Here is a 21,514-nt window from a genome sequence, read left to right as displayed (position 1 = left end):
GTATATATTACATAAATTTCCACAATCTGCAAAGGTTCAAAATCATAACCTGGCAACACTTTATTGACTGGGAACATCGATGACGTTGTAAACTCTACAAAATCCTTAATATGTTCAGAACTAAACAGAATTATGTTGATTTTAACAATCATGTCCGGAGCGATAGCGGAGGATTTGACGCAGTCTAACCACCAAAAAAAGAAATAAGAAAATTTTTGAGACGCAGCAACTATGTACAGGCGAGAATTCTACTTTCGCCAAAATGTCTAATATCGTAACCAAATTATTTTTTAAATATTCTCACTTGAAATACAAAGAAACTGAGCTGTCACACGCCTAACAAAGTGGGAACCGGAGATATTGCGAGGAAAAAGCAGAATTTAGTGGAATTAATTAATTAATGTTGTGATATTGTTGTGAAGTTGGTTGTAATTTGGTGGAAATTGCAAAATTCAAAGTTTTTGAATATTATGGGCAATGTTGGGCAATTGGAAAAATTTGGTCAATTTCAGGGTATGTGGGGCAACTGGAAAAATTTGGTCACTTCCGTGGTAGCTGATTTTCACAAAATTTTCGATTTTCGTCAAATTTTCGAATTTTGTCAAAATTTCGAGTGAAATCCTAACAAAATCTCTACAAGAAAAGTGTGAGGCATCTCCAACTTCTTTCCATTTCGTACGATCCATTGCCATTTGCTGCCAGTTTGTACCTGCAATAGTCTTAATTCCGTTTGTCCATCTCTCCAGTGGTCTACCTATAGCTCGTCTTTTATATGGTCGCCAGTTCATGATCTTTTTGGTCCAACGTTCGTCTGTCCTTCTTGCAATATGTCCCGCCCAGCTCCATTTCAAAGATGCTATTCTTTCCATGACATCAACGACCCTGGTTTGTTGTCGAATCCATTGATTCGTCATTCTGTCTCTGAGTGTTATTCCAAGCATACTCCGTTCCATGGCTCTTTGTGTCACTCTCAATTTATCTTCGGATGCTTTCGTTAAAGTTAACGTTTCCGCTCCATAAGTGAGCACTGGAAGGACACAAGTGTCGAAAATTTTGCGTTTAGACTATTATTCATTTTGCTTTTGAAAATTAGGCTGAGTCTTCCGAACGCTGCGCAGCTTCGTTGCGCAAAAATCATCTGCCAAATAATTTTGACCAAAAAAAATCTGCGTCGCATGTGGTTTATAATCGATTTCAACAAAACGAAAAGCACAAAAAAACCAACTTCAATAAATAAACAAACAATGTCAGAAAATGTCAGACAATAAATCATGTAACAGCAGTAACGTTTTCTGCCATTTCATCATTTTTATTTTTTTAAAGCGCTTATCGCCAAGCCGATGGGTGAGCCAGCACATCCCATTGAAAAATCGACAGAGGAAAATGTAAAAACAACAGCTACTGATCACACAGAGTACAATTATTAGGAGCATCGGAACCCAAAATGCTGGTTTCCTCTTGCAACTAGCATTTTGATAGAAAAGCGCCATCTTGCCAACTCTCGAGTATAACTCTATGGTGACAGACATTTTCATGCATTTAAGGTTTTTGGTCATACATTCATGCATTTTCAATCATAGTAAACACACATTTTAGAGTGTTTACCATCCCTAAGACCCATAACTTTCAGTCAAGGAAACAAGAGCATCATGTACATCATGTACTGCAACAGATCAAACGACCACAAAAGATATCCCAAAATTTAAATTAAATTTCAATTTCCCGGTTAATCGATAAAGAAGATACATAATGATTAATAACGCGTATGACCCCACATGACGCAATGATTTGACGTTTAATAAAGTCCACGTCATACGATAAAATAATCTCTTTTCAAACTTCGGTGTTTCAGAAAGCATATTTTTGTGTGTTTTAACGCAATTTTATCAACAACATTGAACAATCTATCGATTTGAATTGTTTCGGAACCGAATATCGTCAGAACTTGTCAGTTAAAGTGAATAAGAACAAGTGATTTTCGAGCAAATTAAATTTCGGTGTTGTACTGCAACCAATACACACACCCAAAGTGGGTAATTCTTATTCGTTTTCCGATCAAAGTCTGCGGTTCAGTGTGTGTTGGAAAGTGTTTGTATTTTGAAATCCATTCATTTCTTTTGTCATTCCAATTTATGACGAAACAAACGAGATTAAGTGAAAAACTATACTGACATGGATTACCTATTTCGAGACAAAAACACCGATCCTGCGGATATTAAACATGAATTCTTTGACGAATCAACAGCCAATTTTTTGGTAAGTTCTTCAAGAATATAGTGGCAATACATTCTCATTTCGCTTAAAGTCCGAACCATTCTTGCAGCAGCAATTTTTATTAGTAAAATCAAATTCAATTATATTATATTTATGCGCATCGTCTGGTGCCCCAATTACATCAAGTATAGTATAGTGGCTCTGGGTATGGTTGGATGTATGTTTTGCGCCTTTACATGAAAAGCAAGTTAATAGTCGTGTGGTTTAATTATAACTTTCGATTCCATATGTTAAGCTAGCCGAAACAATGTTAACTGGTAACACGTAGACTGTTCATTGTTTGGTATACAAATGTTCCGCTGAATGAAAAAGAAGAAAAATTGTCGGCGTTAAATATCCCTCTTGATCGTTAGTCAAAATTTTATTTGCTGATGCAATATAACGAAAATTTGTTGTTATTGTTAGTCATAGACAAAATGTCTGGTTTGTTTACGTGGGACGCGATAGGACTGTCACGGTGCGGCTTTATGGATTTCAATTAAACAAGCGGATGCACTTTCGATATTTTCAGATGGTATTAATCAGCTTGGAGCGCCACCAGTTTCCCTTGCATCCATTTCCCCAATTTTGTTGTATACCATTTCTAACAGAATTTCAGCCCAATTCAGTTCTCCACCACTGTCTATGTAGCCGTAGGTGCCTTTGATTCCGCTGCACCAAATGGTGCGGACGAAAAATGGAAATTTTCTTATGGAGCCTTGTTCATGGCTCCGAGCTGATTAATAATATCCAAAACTATCGAAATTAAAGTCAATTCAACAACCCAACCGCACTGTGTTGTATTGAAATCATCTGTCATTGGCAACGACGTCAACCATAAATTTTATAGAATTCTTCTAGCCAAACATTTGGTTACAGTAAACAAGATTTGAAATCAACACCACTGAGCGAATGACTTGAAACAGCAGCCATAAAATGAATCGTTGTGTGTCACAGTCATCAAAGTTGTCATTACGCCGGTGTAATGATAATTGTCGGCGCTTTTAATCTACACAAATTAATATTTATATCGTAAATTAATGGAAAGGAGAGCCATTCATGATAAAGACTCGTGACTGGTAATTTTACAGGAAGATTTGAAACGTTGAAACTGACCTGTTGCGATTGAGTTATTCCTATAAAATTCTTCCTCCTATCACCAATCGAAACGTCTCTACAATTTTATGGCTGCATTCGTTAGAAATCAATGAGTGCAAACCAAAATGGTCTACAAATTACAGGGGAGGTCAGCAAAACTTAGACATGACCGCTATTTCGACCATTTCGACGCAGAACGTTATACTAACAAAAAAAATGGTTTGACAGTTTTGCGGTTTCGGGTGCTAGAGGTTCACCGAAACAGTCAAATTTTTGCCCATACTTTCAACTGATCATATCTCACTGAATCTTATATTTCCATGAGAAAAGTGCATGTCGTCGGTGCTCGATCATTTCGATCACCACCCTCTAGTCAAGAGTCGCGCGCAATTTTTTTTAAAGTGATTTTGGCAGAAGGAACCAATAGTCCACATTCCAAAAAGCGTATCCACAGGTCAACTACTAACTGTCTCCAATCAGTCTTCTCAGCTGTGCGTCATCATCTATCTATATGACTCCGATAATGATTCAATCGTTGCATTTCTTCCGAACATGTTATGCATTCGAAATGAGGTTCACGTATATACAGCAGTTTACTGGACAGCGTGCTGACAACGTTGCAATTTTACCAACAATTTCAATTTTGTGATGCATCACCGTCCCATAATATTTTTCCGAAATTTTGCTGTGCAACATCATTATTGTGTCCTATAAAATTGAGTTAAGGTTGCGATAAGATAACGCAAAGATTTGAAAAGCACTCGCTTAATCACAAGTGTATTATAATGCTGCGTGTTACATGCCATGAATCCGCTCGCACACACATCCAAATATTTATCTCTTGTTTTTACCGAAACGAGTTTGTTTGTAGTAAAATGAGTTTTCGTGGCTGAATTTGTGAATGTGCCATACAATTCGTTCAGTTTTACTAATCCATTTTTAATGTGAATTTTATTTCAAACAACACTCACTCTTGCACACAGACACACTTATTGTATGGAGTTGTAAAATCATTCATTACTAAATTCCCGTCACTGCTTGGGTTCTCTGAATGGTTTTGGTCTATGCGATTTCCGGTATTTAATCACTGGTTGGTAATTGCTTTAGGAGGACAGGTAGTTCACATTAAATTTGTTCATGATTTAGCATCAACTTTGTATGGAGGAGTATTCAGGGACATAAGGTATGGAAATCATTTGATTACCTCAAGTAAACGTCATAGGGGATATCAGGAGGCGAGACGTTTTAACAAAACAAACAGGAAATCGAACACTTTTCACTACCAATATTTAGTGTAGGGAACAGTACTAGTTCGAATCGGGATGACTTTTCAATCTGTTGAATTACATTTACTATTGACAGTTTTGGTATGGAGGATAGAAGTTTTTTTTGTCGACGTACAGGAAACATCAGTGAAATTTCGGCATGATATTGTCTCAGCTGGCCAACTCATACGATCAAAACTGCTCTAACTTTCCTGTTTATCCAAAACAGCGTATCGCATTTGCGGCTTTGCTTCTAAGGAACTGTCGATAGCTTTTCCAATGAAAGAAGCTCTCCAAAGCACACAAAGAAGCTACCGTACATACAACGTATAACAAGAATAGACCGGCTATAAGCCTAGTGAGGTCTTTTTTCTTTTTCCCAATTTTTCAATTCTGAAGCTACCAACTACCAAATACGTGAGTTATAAACAGGCAAGCAGGAAGAATGTTTCTTCAGTTGATATCTTCGACTTTCTATCAGTTTCGTAGTGCCAATTTGGTATTCAACTACCAGTTTGGTATTCAACAACCAGTTTGGTAGTCAACTACCAGTTTGCTAGTCAACTACCAGTTTGGTAGTCAACTACCAGTTTGCTAGTCAACTACCAGTTTGGTAGTATTGTGCCATTGTGCTATTAATTAATCTCGTATGGTGGGACGATTGTGCATGAGGATGGAGTAAAATAAAGGAATGAGAAAATGTGTGAGATACAAGTAAACCGGTAATTCTTCGCTGTGGTCAGACAAGAGGTAATTGACAAAAGACGAAAATTAAATTATATCCGCATTTAGTAGCTAGTCCGATCACTTAGTCGAGTGATTCAACGTTCAAACTCTACTGGGTATGTGCGTGCACAGACACCAGCTCTTGATATGTCACGGTCACGGTCAACTACCAGTTTGGTAGTCAACTACCAAATTATCGAATTATAAATAGGCAAGCAGCCTAAATAATTTTATCAGTCGGTGTGCAGCTCTCAAACAGTTAACATCTCTACCACCTCTTTATCAGCATGGTAGTCAACTACCAAAAATTCAAGCTTTCAATAAGCAAGCAGGCAGAATAATTTCGTCAGTTGGTGCGCAGTTATCGAATAGTAAACATTTCTGCCGAAAAATTACGTTTGGTAGTCAGCTACCAACTACAAATTTTTCGAATTGCAATGCCAACTATGAGCGATTGGTTATCAGATAACAAATAATTATTATTTGCCTGGTGTTGATTTGCTCACAGTAGCATTGCAATTTTGAATCAAGGCTGTTATCGTTTAATTTTTTATTTGTGACACAGACACATGAACAGACAGACGGACAGATGGGGTGTCCACAATAGGGTTTTTTTGCTAAAAGAAAAAAGACCTAAAAACCTTAGAGCGGCAAATTTGGGAGAGAATTTCATATATTTTCTCTCACAAATTCGTCAATCTAAGGTTGTACGGTAGCAATGCGATACGCTGTTTTGGCTTAACATGGCAGCTAACGTCTTTATACGGTTTTAACACTACCACGAGCGTCTCAACCGTTTCAACCGTAGAATCAAGTATCAGCAGTTTTGTTTGTATGAATGGACCAGCTGGAAAAGAGATGAAGTAAATCTCCCATCGAAATTTCGCTGATGTCCACTGTAAAATAGTATTATTAGCCTCTAATATGCACCGACTATTTCAATAAAATAATATTTTGCTCAGTACCTTAGTTACATTGGATGCGGTGTAAGTAATTCATTTTTATTATTTTTGAGCAACAAGCTTCGGTAACTGTTTTTTCGCAAGTGCAGGGTTTGTACATCCGAGCCGATGGCGAGGCATGCAAATTTCATTTTCGCAGGGTTCTGCAAGCTAAACATTTTGCGACGATCAAAAAAAAATCTTGAGAAAACTTCAAGAAAACTCGCTTCGCTCGGGTTCTTTACAATCTGTAATCGGGTTCTGCAATTCGGACATAAAGTGAATGTTTCTTCGAAAACCAAAAAAAAAAAATTTCTCACTTCTTCACATGTGCTAAAATTGGCCACGTGATTTCATTCTGTTAATGTGTTCGCTTCGCTTGACTTCCATTCGACATTTATGGAACAAGAATCAACAACCTACCGGTTTTTATTGTAATGATATACGATGGAAAAATTGGTATACCTTTCTTTCCCATTCAATATAAATTGTTATTCTTCCACTCACTCACCATATTAAAATACCGAAAGCCAATCTTGTGAAATGTTATTATTCATCGGTAGGTATAACTGTAAAATCGAGCCGTGGTTTTGGCTTTTTGATGACTTTAATAATGAAATGAACAGAGAGAAAGAAACGGAAAAAATCTCGGTTTTCAGTGTTAAACCAGTAAACGTGACTGAGTGAAATATATTATGGTTCCAGTCCCAACGAAATAATTCAACGAACACAAAGTGTTATCGGTGTTGTGTTGCAAGCGTATGTAACATTACAATAATATTAATTGATCCAATGCGCGATTATACTCAGCTACGTAAAGTGTGTAATACGTTTATCTCGTTACTGTTTCGTGTGTTTCAGTACGGTGTTGAGCGCTGATCAAACGTTTTCCACAAAATATTCGTAAATTTGATATTATTTCGGTTATGTAAGTGCGAATACATGTGAATGAATTTCATACTGATTGCAAGTACTTCGTACAGTACAGTATACCGATGTCGCATTAATAATAATTATCTTTTCCTCGCAGAAATGTTATTTTGCAATTTAGAACAGAATTAGCAATCGATTGAAGTGTAGAAAACAAATTACCGCATGTGAAAGACATATTTATGACACGTATACGCTATACTGAATACGGTGTTCGAAAAAGTGAATGAAATTCTCTGGCACAATTGAGAGAATTCCGATTTAAAAACGGTTTCCAACTAAAATGTGAATGTTCGACTGGAGACCACGACAACAATGTTCTTATAAATAATTGCATTTGAACAGATGGATACGCGAACTTAACCCCACAATGGACTTAGAACCTGTTTTCGATCTCGTACGTATGAATCAAATTTTGTTTAGGCAATTCTGTGACGGAATTGAAACTGTTTCTGGCCTCTCTTTGTGATATTGTAATGAGGAATAGCACGCCGGATTAGAGTGCCAACAAAAAAGATCTGTTTCGTACTAGTGTACTAGTGTTTCTTTTTGCATTCTCAAGTGTTGGCAGGAAAGACTTCCCCCGAAGTAACATCCAACCATCAACAATAGAAGATTCTATCCCTTAGAAATTCTACAACAATAAAACCTTCACCACATATAGGCCACTGTTCATAACCAACAATAATGCAATAGTTAAGGACAACTAAAATCGGTAAAACATTTATAACGTCTCAACCGGCATCGGTAACAATGCAGCCTAAGCACCATGCATGTGCATTTTAAACGAATCATTAGAACAATATTGAGAAGGTTTTTGCAACTGGCTGGGTGAGGCGTAGCAAATGTTGGCGACTTTTATTATCGTTAACATTGCACTAGAGTCTCTCTGGTTGCAAAAGTGGCCATGCAGTAATGGTTTGTGTTTTGGTATTCAAACAATTCATTTTGTCACAGAATTCGCATAAAACGTTATATGCAACACGAATCTTATGCTCTGGTATCATACATGCTGTCTTAACAACCTTTAAACGATTCTTGTTGCACAAACAACTATTTTAATATTCGTCTTAAATACTTAACTCACTTGAATCTTGAATCCAATGAGTCGAATCCAATGCTAAGCTAAAAAAAAATTGGTTTTTATGTGCTGCTGCTCTGAGTCTGCATCTTTTATACGAAAAGAGAAAGGTCGTTTTCGAATATTTATATGGTTTGATTCGTCGAATTTCTATACTTGAAAAACACACCAAAAAAAAACGCTGGACAAAATTACGTGGCTTTCAATTAAAAAAGAAAATTTTCAACTGTCCTTTCTCTTACACGATGAAAGTTATCACCTACAGATCGTTGTCCTTTGATATGTGATTTCCATTACATTTACATCATCTAACTCAGTTATATTGCTTACGTGGGTTAGTAAACGTTTTTGTAGTTGAATTAGATCATCGACCTTGACCTGCTGAAGATTGTTTTTTGTGCTTTTGAAGATCGACTTGTGCTGGTGATTTCATTTTTTTTGTGTGTCAGAAATGACGATCACAATCAGAAACATCCATAATTTACTAATCAGTTCATCGACTAAAGAATTCATTATCACTAGAAAATGCATGCATTGAAATAGATCAAGATTGGCTCGCCTAGTTCGTGTTTAAACCAACGTAGTAAGGGTTTTTCCAAGGTACATGTCGTTGGCACCCCCAATTTTTTAACTTTTTTGAAATATGTCAGGAATTTAGTGCTTGTTCAGTATTGGCGAATAGTACCACTTATAAGACTTACCAGACTCTCCTATCAGAGAAAAACATAGTTGTAGGCCATAAATATGTCATTTGAATATGCTGAGAGTGAATGGACTCGCAACATGTTACACGTTAGGTTTACAGTTTAGTGCTCATTTAGTGCTGGCAAATGAGACCAGTCCCGACTTTGGTGCTGTGTGTTGAGAGAAGTTATCAAACTTTTTGTTAAAAAAGCATGTCGTTCCAGGGTATTTGGCTCGAAATTTAAAATATTTTAATTTTATATTTGCGGCTCAATAAAGTACTCATTTAGTGCTGGCGAATGAGCCACTCGAGTTTGGTGCTGCCATCTGACCTGAGATATTTAATTTTTCAAGATTACGGTAAAAGCGTAATATCTCAGGTCAGGTGGCAGCACCAAACTCGAGTGAGGGCTCATTCGCCAGTACTAAATGAGTACATTATCGAGCCCAAATTATAAATTTAAAATATTTTTGATTTCGAGCCAAAACTCCCAAAACAACATGCTTTTTTAACAAAATACTTGATAACTTCTCTCAACAGGCAGCACCAAACTCGGGACCGGTTTCATTAGCCAGCACTAAATGAGCACTAAATTATAGGCATAGATTCCAATATGTTATGTACCCATAGAAACCTGGGCCATCTGTTTTAGGATAGGAACAACATTTTGTGAAACACAAGTGAATCATAGTCAACCATTTCAAAAAAAGGTGTCATTAGCATCGAACTATTGTGCTAAGCCGCGCGTCTGAATGGCATTACTTCCGCCCATATTTACCTTGGGTTTTTCAGGTTTTGAAATTTAGTTTTTTCCTGTTGGTATCAAATACTGTTCAATACTGACGCTAATGGGCAAGGTGAAGTCCTTTTCTACCAAGCAATCTGTGTTACCTTCATATTAACACCTTGAATTCGACAAAAGCATGTGTGGCAACGTGTAAAAAACACAAATCAAAACCGCTTTCAAAACCGGTGGCGATCCACTTGTCTCATGAACAATTAATCTATGGTGCTGCAGACAGTATCGTAATGATTGTATGTCATCTGTGCAACCCCTTACTCTCCTGCGGTTCTTAAATCTTTGAAGACTTTTGTTGAATTAACTTTGGCGTATCAGTCTCTGGACACGCTTGAAATCGGATTATTGTGCTTTTGTTGTGAATGAAAGAACAATATTGGTTCCCGACTACTGGTAGCTGCTACGATTTCATACTTTGCAAACCTACTCAATCATAAGACTTGACGGTGTAGTCGCTTTTTTCCGAGTGGGACAAAGGTTCATTTTATTCAGACGACTTGTTAATTCATAAAAAATGTTGCAACACCACTATGCATGCATTCATCAGTAAGTCTGTTTCCATAAAAAGAAACACCTCAAAACCATTTCCGTAACAGAGCTTCATGATGAACATTAAACAGCATCATTAGACGATTGCACAGCAACCGTATTTTGACGGAATTATCGGAATTTGATTCGAAACACTGAAATTGTACTTTTCCCTTCTTATCAACATGTTCGTGTCCATTAATCAGCTTTCTTTTATCTCCAACGTCTTCAACATATCAAAAGTTGAACGAAAATCGTTGAAAAGACTTACATATCGAGGGCACAGACACCGATTACACATATGATTGCACGCGTACAAGCTACATTATAGTAACATTTCCGCTAGGCGCAAAAATGTATTCAAATGATTTTAATGTCTCATCGTGTCTCCAGTTTTAATTTCAATTCGGAGATGTCTCTGAAGGAATCGTCGAAAATACTGTTATGATGTTGGTGAATCTCTCAGGAGATCGGATCAGGGGATCTTTTGAATGTGTACTCTGAACCTAAATGTTGTAGCTAGTCGGACTGTACGCCAATTGAGGGTCAGCTCCTTGTGTGATTGTCCTTTTCCACTTACCTGGTTGGCCTAGCGTAATCTAGGATGCACAGTGATTGAAATACATCGCTCGTATAGTGAAGTCGGAGTCGGAGATGTTTCTGAATGAATTCGCATTTTTATGTTGCGCTGAGCGCTTCGAATTGTCAATATTTTGAACAGTTCTCATAGCTGACACTTCTCGCTTTTAAGGCCATGACACACCACATTTTATTAATGATTAGAGCTGTGAGGACGCAGCCAGCTTTTTTTAATTTCCCCACCTGATTTTCGGAGTCTGGCTTAGGAACTAATGACCTGAATTGAAACTTTTCCGAGACTCCAAGTTATTGGGTTGGCAGGCGTTCTTAACGTTATCACTTTATCGAAAGTTTTGACGTAGCATCGGTATGATCGGTATGCGCTAGAACATTTTCTTTTTCGTTACAATGCATAACATTATTGACGTACTGCAAAAGTAGAGCATCAGCCCGGCAAGTTGAAGGTTGTGAGTTCGTGAAAATCGTTAGAAGTCAATGAAATCATTGCTCGAAAAGGTTGTGGAATTACAGACAAAACAAATAGTTATTGTCAAAAGCTACACTGTTACGATCAATAATGGACGCCCACTGGTGAACTGTAGCTCTTAACAGTAGAAAAATGTCTTTTGTTTTCGGCTCTTTTCGCATTATCATAAAATGGCAAACTTGCATTAGCATTTGCTAACAACTTGCTTGACTGATTTATTTCAAAAGGAAAACTTCAGCGGTGTGATTAACCTTATTTTCTCCACTTAAACAGCCAGGAGCAAATTGAAGTTTTGGTGACGCTCAGTCTGATGACAGTTCGGGGCAGAAAATGTCTATACTTTCAAACCTCTTGTTTTGACAGGGTATAAAATAGAAATTTATGCAACTCGAGATCATAATGTTCGAAAACTATAAACTGCATAAAACGTTGTATGAATCTCGGAGCGAAGTACTTGTAGGCTCGATGTCATAAACAACTATTTCCATCGAACTGTCAAACTTTTCAAGTTAAAATTTTCCCAAAGCCTTACGCGACAACCAATGAATTTGTAAAGAAATCATGCTTTGTCTTCACGTTACTTGATTCATAGAAATTTTTTTCTTACTCGAGAGATGCACACCGACTGATGGTAGCTGACTACCAAAGTGGTAGTTGACTACCAAAATTGTAGTTGACTACCAAAGTGGTAGTTGACTACCAAAGTGGTAGTTGACTACCAAAGTGGTAGTTGACTACCAAAGTGGTAGTTGACTACCAAAGTGGTAGTTGACTACCAAAGTGGTAGTTGACTACCAAAGTGGTAGTTGACTACCAAAGTGGTAGTTGACTACCAAAGTGGTAGTTGACTACCAAAGTGGTAGTTGACTACCAAAGTGGTAGTTGACTACCAAAGTGGTAGTTGACTACCAAAGTGGTAGTTGACTACCAAAGTGGTAGTTGACTACCAAAGTGATAGTTGACTACCAAAGTGATAGTTGACTACCAAAGTGGTAGTTGACTACCAAAGTGGTAGTTGACTACCAAAGTGATAGTTGACTACCAAAGTGGTAGTTGACTACCAAAGTGATAGTTGACTACCCGACTAATACGGATGTTGTAGAGATGTTTACTGTTTGAGAGCTGCACACCGACTGATAAAAAAGGCGGCTCGCTTGCCTGTTTATAATTCGAAAATTTGGTGAATACCAAAGTGGTACTTGAATGAGTACCAAGCTAGTAGTATACAGAAATTTAAAAAAATATGAAAAAAGACCTCACCAGGCTTCAGCCGGTCTATTCTTGTTGCTGTCTTGCGGCTAGAAAATGCGTCATTACTGTCTTGCTCGAAACCGGTTTTTCTGGTCAGAAGACAACAAAGTACTGTAATGTCTTGCTCTGAAATTTATTGTTAAGGTGTGTATGATGCATTCCTCGCCTTCGGCTCGATATACGACCTCCCCACACCCCTTAGCAAAAAATGTCCCAGCAAGACAGTAAAGTCCTATTTCTCGGTGAAAATGAAACGCAAATTCTATTCGCCGACAAAGTATGGTTCATGAAATGGTTCTCCATTCATTTCGTGTCGCAATTGCCTAGAATTACAAACATGTTGACGATTTTCCACTTAATTTACAAAAATGCCTCGACAAAGTGCTGACTGAATAAATACGTTTTTTCAATGAAAAGTAACTCTTATTGAATCAGTTGTCGATTATGTTATTTGTCGTCGATTTGATACGATGAAGGTCACATTTAATTATAGCGCAATGATGATATCACATTTGTCTGTTGTGAAATACTCGAAAATTTAATCTAAAAAAAAAAACAATTCAATTCACCTGAACCCAATAACTCGAGCTAATTCTCCTCTTTTCCATCTATAATTACAGTCGGATGAATGGCCGTCGAATCCGGACGATTTGCTCGACTCTCTTTTCCTGAACGATGGCTTTTTAAGCGATTTCGATGGGAATATCAACTTCAATGACCTACCATCCACCGTGGTGAAAGATCGAATATCGCCAGATCTGTCGACCGAACCGGAATTCCACGGTTTCGTCAACGACATGAACCATAAACCGGTCAACGATGTATCCGAATACATCAATTATTCCGCCAACAATCAGTCGACATCTAGTAATGGTTCCGATAGTGGACTGTCCAGCGACAATATGGATAATATGGAGGTGTAAGTGGTACTATCGTTAATTGATAACTGAACAGATTGCTAATCCGTCATTCATATTCCGTCACTGCAGTGATATAAGTCCCGATTATGAGCCACTGAGTCCAACATTATCGTCGCCAGGACCATCAATTAGTGAGCGTGGTGGTCAGAATTCTCCACCGCGTACAGCATTCATGCAACCAATGCGTCAGCCGATGAAGCCGAAGTCAACGATCATCGCATCTTCATCGAAGGTTGTCGGTAAGCACCAACCAATGCCATCGAATATCAGAACGGCGGTGCAGCAGAAGAAAGAGGTCAAAATCTATAAAATGACTCCGGCCACTCAAGTCGTGACGGCCGGATCGACCAACAAAAAGGTTACGATTCAAATGAAGGATTCACCAATTGCTGTCAAACCGCAGTCGACCGGAAAATTCGTCATCAACAAGCAGAATCCGAATGTTCAAGGTAATTTTGTGGCGGCCATCGCCGACAGTCAGCGATTTGTTCTGAATAAATTCGTTTGTTTAGGTGTGCGCAAATTGATTCGTGTGCAGAATCCGTCGAATCCACGCTCCATACTGTTACCGGTCTCATTTCAAGATGTTAAAGATTTTCGCACAATTAAAATCATCAATGCGTCGAGTCTGAACAACAAATCGTCCAACATAAAAATGGCTGCCGCTAATCTGTTGCAACAATCGAAGAAAGGATTGGTCCCGAAGAATGTGTTGGTGTCCAAGGAGCAGCTTATCGGTAAGATCAACCGACCACTTCCTATTGTGTCTAGAACGTTTCAGGAAATTTCTTCCATTTCTCAATTTCAGACGACTCAATGTCCGACCATACATCCGACGCAGAAAGCTACGTTTTCGACGACGTTATGATGACATCAAACTCATTGGCTACACCATCCGAAACGGGCAATAACAGCGATTCGTCGGACAGTAATCACGATACCCAATCTTCGTATCCGAAATTGACGTTGACCAATGAAGAGAAACGGCTACTGGCCAAAGAAGGCATATCGCTGCCCGGTAATTATCCATTGACCAAACACGAGGAGCGTGAATTGAAGCGCATCCGACGAAAGATTCGCAACAAGATATCGGCTCAGGACTCGCGTAAACGAAAGAAGGAATACGTTGACGGATTGGAGGAACGCGTCAAACAATGCACCGATGAGAATCAGACGCTCATCAAACGTATCAAACAGCTGCAGAGCCAGAATCACAATTTGATGAGCCAAATGAAAAAGTTACAGACACTGCTCACCAAAGGCACCAGTAAAACGGCTCAGCCGGCCACATGTCTCATGGTGCTGTTGCTCAGTTTGGCGCTGGTTGCCGTTCCGAATCTGAAACTTGGACAAAATCCCAAAGAGACTGAATTGACGGACGTGCTGGAGGAGAGCTTGTTACAGAATCGTAGAAGTCTATTGTTTGACACAAAGCAGCAGTTCGGTGATGCGTTAGTGGACGAAGAAATGAATTTGGATGACATTCTTGCATTCAACGACCAAGTCAGCGAACATAACTATGCTGCCGATGTGGAGAGCATCGTTTCCGGCGTATCGATGGCAAAGAAACCGCGAACATTCATTGAGTTCGACGTGGACGATAAAATTTGGAAACCGCCAACCGGTGCGGCAAGCGATTTCGACGGTAAGGCCAACGAATTCCACGATCAGATGAAGAGTTCGCATAGCAGCGGTTTCAACATAGACCGGCCGCTGAATGATGATGTGCTGAGCACACAGCCGAAAGAATTGTACGAGATGAAGTTGGATACGATTTCGTCGTTTGCAAAGGGCGGAGCCGAAGTCGAGATCATGCATGATAAAGTGATGATTGGCGGCAATGACGAGGAAAGAAAAAAACTGAATGCGTCGCAAATAAGTGGCAGTGAAAGGAAGATTTTGATGAAGGGAGCTTAAAGCCGTTCTTTATCGCGAGCGCATTTAGTTGGTTGCTCCTAATTTGTATACGTGTGCACCGTCACCGGATTAAATCTTGTCGGTGTGCGCGTGTATGTGTGTGTGTATGGAGCACGTAAAGTGAGTATAGTTCGATCATCCAAAATCGTTTTTATTTGTTTGCATTTGTCGGAAGCATTCCACGGTCACTGCAAGATAATTGGACTTTCTGTCGAAATACGTCTTCTCCAATTTAATAAAACTGCTGTTGTGAAGCACACAGCATGTCTGTTTTGTATGAGACAAAATAATTGTACTTTACGCCCGTCTGTAAAGAACATTTCTATTTTCAACGCTCATGTTTTCTTCGGAATTGGGAGAAAAAAAATGGAACTGAACAGTAGGTTCAAAAGGAGTTCACCAAAATTATTGGAAGTTCGACCACAGACTGATAGTCGCCAGTTGGCCTTTGTAAATTTTCCAAATTTTTCACAAGAAAATTTCTGTTCCGAAGTCCGATCGACCCAAAAGTTTCAAACGCTACCGGAGTGCAATTACTGCATCACCCAGTCCAATTCGTCTAGTGACTTTTAGAATTCGGATCGGTGATGGTCACATTGCTCAGTGGGGTCATATCCTCCGAATGAGTCGGGTGACCATCGAGTAACTTCAGTCTTTTGCACACGGGATGTGCAAGGTTGGCTAACAGTTTCAAATAGCAATAGCACCGTACAACTCCTCGAAAGTTTCAACCGTTCATTTCGCAAATAAGCGACTAGTCATTTCAAGAAGACTTTGTCTATCGCGGCGTATGATCTAAAATCGGTCACTGACCTCATTTAACTCTCAAGGCTGATTCATTTGAAACGTAATATTCGCCTTAGTTTGTTTAGACACTGAAGGTAACTGTAACGGATCACACAAATACACACGGAACCCAAGTATTTCAGCACCGCAAAGGGACCTAATTCAATTTTTTTTAGTTCTACTGTCAAGTTTGACAGTTGAACAAAAGAAAATTTTTAAGTTAAGTCTCTTTCGCAGAAAACCGAAAAAGTAGGAAAATATTCAGCTTTTGTTGCTTTCTCCCCAACTGTTGTATGTACAGACCCGATTTTCTTAAAATTTAAAGATTTTGTTTCATCTCGTCAATACCTTTCATTTGACATATCGCACACCATTTGTGAGTCAAAACGTCCAGAGATGTGCTTGAAAAAACTAGTGAAAAGCATGCAAAACAAAACACAAACACTGTTCCGGGAACTTGGCTCCAAACTTATGTAGCTGTGTTGGAGCGATTCCAGTTGAGTCACGACAACCTTTTTACACAAGAAAGTGTGGGGGACACACAAACCAGAGGTAAACAACGTAAAACTCAGAATTTTTTGTATGTCCGGTCTCAAAACAGTCGGCGTATTTGCCTGTTTCCCCTTGTTTTTCGACGGGAAATGAGATTTGTGAATCAGCACTACTGATTCAGTAGCTAACGAAAAAGCAATCGAACCGGCGTATTTTGCTTGTTTTGCCTGTTTTACACTAGTTTTTCAAGAGCTGTTTTCCGGGAGATGTTATTCGACGGGAAACAGGCAAGTACGTCGACTGTTTTCAGACCCGACATAAAAAAATCTGAGTTTTACGTTGTTTACCTCTGTATTGCTTACCCACCTAACTTTCAGGAAAAGTCACTGTACCTGTTTTTCACTGGTTATTCAAGCGAGGTATCGACGAGACGAAACAAAAGATTTAATTTTTATGAAAATTGGTTTTGTCGATTAGTAGCTACTTGCGTGAAAGCAAGCAAAATAGCGGGTTTTGCTTGTTTTGCACTAAGTTTTTCTTTGGAAGTTTTGACTCAAAATGGTGTGCGATATGTCAAATGAAAGTTATTGACTAGACGATGCAAAATATTTAATTTTTAAGAAAATCTAGTTTGTACATACAACAGTAGTTATTGGTGAGAAAGCATATTTTCCTACATCTACTGGGCTCCCCGTGTAACTTGAGTTCCTTTTACAGATTTACATTACCTTCGAAGGTGTGTATTCTACCACTACATTCAGAGGGATTCTTTTGAAAAACAGAGTTTGTGTAGCTGGTGAAAGGTGATCAAAAACCAAAAACTTGCACTTTTCTTACCAAAATTTCTCCAGTTACACGAGCCGTACAGGGTCGTGTGGGGTGTCATTAGAAAGGTAATCACACGTACTATTGAGCCGCATTGGTTTTAAAATTAATCCACACTGAAATATGTGCAGTTGAAGTTTTCAACCGAAGACTTACACTGTTCCTTACACTGTTCTTACTGAAATTTCTCGAGGTACACAAAACGTACATGGTCGTGTAGGGTGTCATTTGACAGGTAATTTAATGTGCTTTTGGGCCAAATAGGGTCTTATGTGGTTGGGATGCATCTACGATGAAATAGGAGTTGAAATGTTTAGGTGTACATATTTCATCATAGATGCATCCAAACTTCATAGGATCTATTTAGCCTAAAAGCACAATAAATTACCTTTCAAATGATACCACACACGACCATGTACGTTTTGTGTACCTCGAGAAATTTCATTAAGAACAGTGTAAGGAACAGTGTAAGCCTTCGGTTGAAAACTTCAACTGCACATAATTCAGTGTCGATGAATTTTAAACCCAATAAGTCCTTGTTCGGCTCAATAGTACGTGTGATTACCTTTCTAATGACACCCCACACGACCCTGGACGGCTCGTGTAACTGGAGAAGTTTTTGTAAGAAAAGTGCAAGTTTTTGGTTTTTGATCACCTTTCACCAGCCACACAAACTTCGAAGAATTTTTTTGAAGGTGGTTTTGGCCTCTAGGGTCGAATACCTTTCTTAATCTCTCTCTCATTATTTTGTCGACTTTTTGCATTTAATTGAAATTTACTCATGTCTGTCATTTTCGGAATCTTTATTGCAGTTAAAATAATAAATGAAGTATGAAACATGGACGGAGGACATGAATGCAATCATCCGTGTAATAAGAGAACCAACGCGCGTTAATTTAACTTATATATAAATTAGGTATGATTTAGTGCTACTAGCGTTTAAGTGAAAACTTGTTTTACAGAAACAAATTCAAATTTTGTGAAAAATTATTTTCAGTTTTGTTCTTTTTAGTTCTTAGGTCAGAGATTTATGATTTTACTCGTTTTCATTTATATTGTTTTATATAAAACAAATTTCTTCTATTTTTACCGTTAAAGATTAATAAAAATAATTTTTGAATTAAAAGTAAATTAAAATTAAAATCACTATAAGATTGTAACACCACAGATACACCCACACTCACACACACACACTATATTGTCTATATACGTCACTGTTAGGATCAAAAGTCGGTCTTTTCCATCTGTCAAACTGTCAAAATAAACGATTATCTGACTTATTCGCATAAATATTTTCGTTTGACATTTAAAACGTCACTTTGACAGATGTAATAGACCGACTTTCGACCCTAACAGTCACATGCACTAATCCAAAGGTGAATGCATTTCTATAGAATGTCGTTTATTGTTAGGCCGACACCAAATTTATTTTTGTACGCAATGAGCAAGTAGCCATGATTTCTTACTCTGGCCACACATAGCAACGCTGTATATACGTAATATCAAATTTTTCTTTTGTTCGCCTGTCAAGTTTGACATAATAACGCGGCACAGACCTAATGAAAATTTTGACATTCAAAGCAGCTCATTGGTCTCGTCATTAGGCTCTGTACAGAGTTGCATGAACATAAATTGACTAAAATTTTACGTCGACAACGAATGGATGGTAATAAACGAACGTTATTAGTTTTTGGTTGAACGACCATAATGGATGGGAATTCTGCTACTGAAATAATAATACTGTGAAATAGTGCCCGAAGGACGCTTCGAATTTTTGTATAAAAATGTTCAATTTTTGGGCCTTTTGTAAGTGAGTTTCATGTATAGTACCCGACCAGTTTAAACATGCATACTTCATCTAAAATTAACATTTGTTTTAACAATTAATCAGATTAAGTAATTCGAGTCTATTGAGTCTTCAATCGTCCCACATATACGTTTACCATTTAACGGAATTAATTGTAATGTGGTATCGAATATTCCGTGTTCCATAAAAGTCATTCACTAAGAAGTTTTCATCTTTGCCAATTGATCTACTTGGACATCATTGAACTGTGTTGATGGAAATAAATTCAAATGAAAAAAAAAATCTCACAGCAATGTTCAATGGCATTGTACCTCGGTACATTCATAAAAAAATCTTTTTATTTTAAATCTAATTTTAGCTGTGATTATTCATTAAAAATTATTAATTTTATCATTGGAATAGCAAGCGTGCAAATGGGACTATTTTGTGGGGATCATGCAGAGTGGTTAATAAGTGACCTATTCGTTATTGGTTAACTACAGTAATTGCGCTATGTAAGGGCCTATCATTGTCGAAATTACTGAAAAATTACCGAAAATCGGTAAATTTCGGTCATTTTGAAACAACTTTCGACGAAAGTTTTTCGTTAATTTTTAGCAAACTTTGGTAATTTTCCGTCAATTTTGAGCAAAGTTGCGGTTACTTTTCGGTAATTTTAATCAAATTTTCAGTTGGATAGTTTTGAACAAACTTGCAGTAAATTTTCGGTGAACTTTCGGTTATTTTGAGCAAATTTTTGTTATATTTCGGCCGTTTTCGGTAAATAAAATTCTCAATAATATGCCCTGGCCTAGTATGGTGATGTTCTAACACTTAGTCGCAAGTAGTTTGGCGTTTGAAATTAATTAGCGTTAAAAAATGGAACTATTTTTGTTATAATTTTATGGATTAAGTGACTAAAAGTGCAAGTAATTGTCTAAACAAAATAATCTTTTTGAATATAAAACTTATCGAAGTAAGGTAAAAACCTTTCGAGAAATAAATATTTTCTTTAAATTATATTTCGGTTCTAAGCATGTTTGTTTATACTCTATGTATTTTACTTATTTAAAAAAAAAAAACCAATGGCATCGTTTGTTATATACTTTTCCCAAAATTTATAATTAATAATAGATAGGATAGGCGTAGGCATAGTGAAAATAAAATAAATATTTGTTACAATTTAATTGTTTCCTGTACATTTTACCGAACTTTCAATTCTTAATTCAATTTTATATTACAAATTCAATGTTTTTAAGGACAAACAAAATATATTTTGAAAATTTTAGAAAAATAAATTTTTAATGTAAAACAATTTACGATTTAAATAATGAAATACAATCTATATCTATATCTTATACTGTAGTTTAAGAGAAAAGGCTAAAATGTGCGTTTCTTTTCTGTCCATTTTATAAAACATCGACGAATCCAATAAAAGTATTCTGCAGCAACACGAAGACCTGGTAAGTTGTGTGTATCTTGTGTATGATACCCACTTCGGTAGCAAAGATTCTTGACATCATCGTGACTGTAACACGGTGGGGTTGAACAAAACTTAAATAGAGTCGCGACACCACCTCTGATTTTTTTTTATATTCTTATTGAGGGACTCGAGTACTATAAGGAACCACATTCAGTTCGCAAAATTTTCCAGCCGTTTCGGAGAAGCGGCACTCATGGCCGTGCGGGACCGACGAGTCAATTTGAATACAGATTGTTATCGCAACGGATAGAGGGACTAATTCTAAGCCAATTCGTATAGAAATGGTTCCCCTCGACAACTTGACCACGTAGCTACAGCCAGCTAAAGTCGAAAATTCGAAATCTTTGAATGGTGATATGCAGTTTGTACCTGCAATATTCTTAATTCCGTTTGTCCATCTCTCTGGTGGTCTACCTATAGCTCGTCTTTTATATGGTCGCCAGTTCATGATCTTTTTGGTCCAACGTTCGTCTGTCCTTCTTGCAATATGTCCCGCCCAGCTCCATTTCAGAGATGCTATTCTTTCCATGACATCAACGACCCTGGTTTGTTGTCGAATCCATTGATTCGTCATTCTGTATCTGAGTGTTATTCCAAGCATACTCCGTTCCATGGCTCTTTGTGTCACTCTCAATTTATCTTCGGATGCTTTCGTTAAAGTCAGCGTTTCCGCTCCATAAGT

At 37.8% G+C, this 21,514-nt stretch overlaps 1 protein-coding gene across 2 annotated transcripts; it reads left to right on the top strand.

Annotated features, from left to right (window-relative positions):
- The first annotated feature begins 1,800 nt into the window (after positions 1-1,800).
- On the top strand, positions 1,801-20,331 carry LOC119075244 (CRE-binding bZIP protein SKO1-like). 2 transcript variants are annotated; one of them, XM_037181642.1, is made up of 6 exons: positions 1,801-2,256; positions 13,244-13,542; positions 13,613-13,992; positions 14,056-14,280; positions 14,352-15,580; positions 18,376-20,331. In XM_037181642.1, the coding sequence occupies exons 1-5, from the start codon at positions 2,173-2,175 to the stop codon at positions 15,458-15,460; spliced, it is 2,097 nt and encodes a 698-aa protein (XP_037037537.1). In that variant the 5' UTR covers positions 1,801-2,172; the 3' UTR covers positions 15,461-15,580; positions 18,376-20,331. The 2 variants fall into 2 exon arrangements, with proteins under 2 accessions (XP_037037537.1, XP_037037538.1); XM_037181643.1 differs by lacking the exon at positions 1,801-2,256 and adding an exon at positions 6,995-7,610.
- The last annotated feature ends 1,183 nt before the right edge of the window (positions 20,332-21,514 follow it).

This window comes from Bradysia coprophila, unplaced genomic scaffold (genome assembly GCF_014529535.1).
Source record: "Bradysia coprophila strain Holo2 unplaced genomic scaffold, BU_Bcop_v1 contig_193, whole genome shotgun sequence".
Lineage (NCBI taxonomy): Eukaryota > Metazoa > Arthropoda > Insecta > Diptera > Sciaridae > Bradysia > Bradysia coprophila.
The sequence above is the reverse complement of the archived record's forward strand: the minus strand, read 5'-3'. Positions and strand labels throughout refer to the sequence as shown.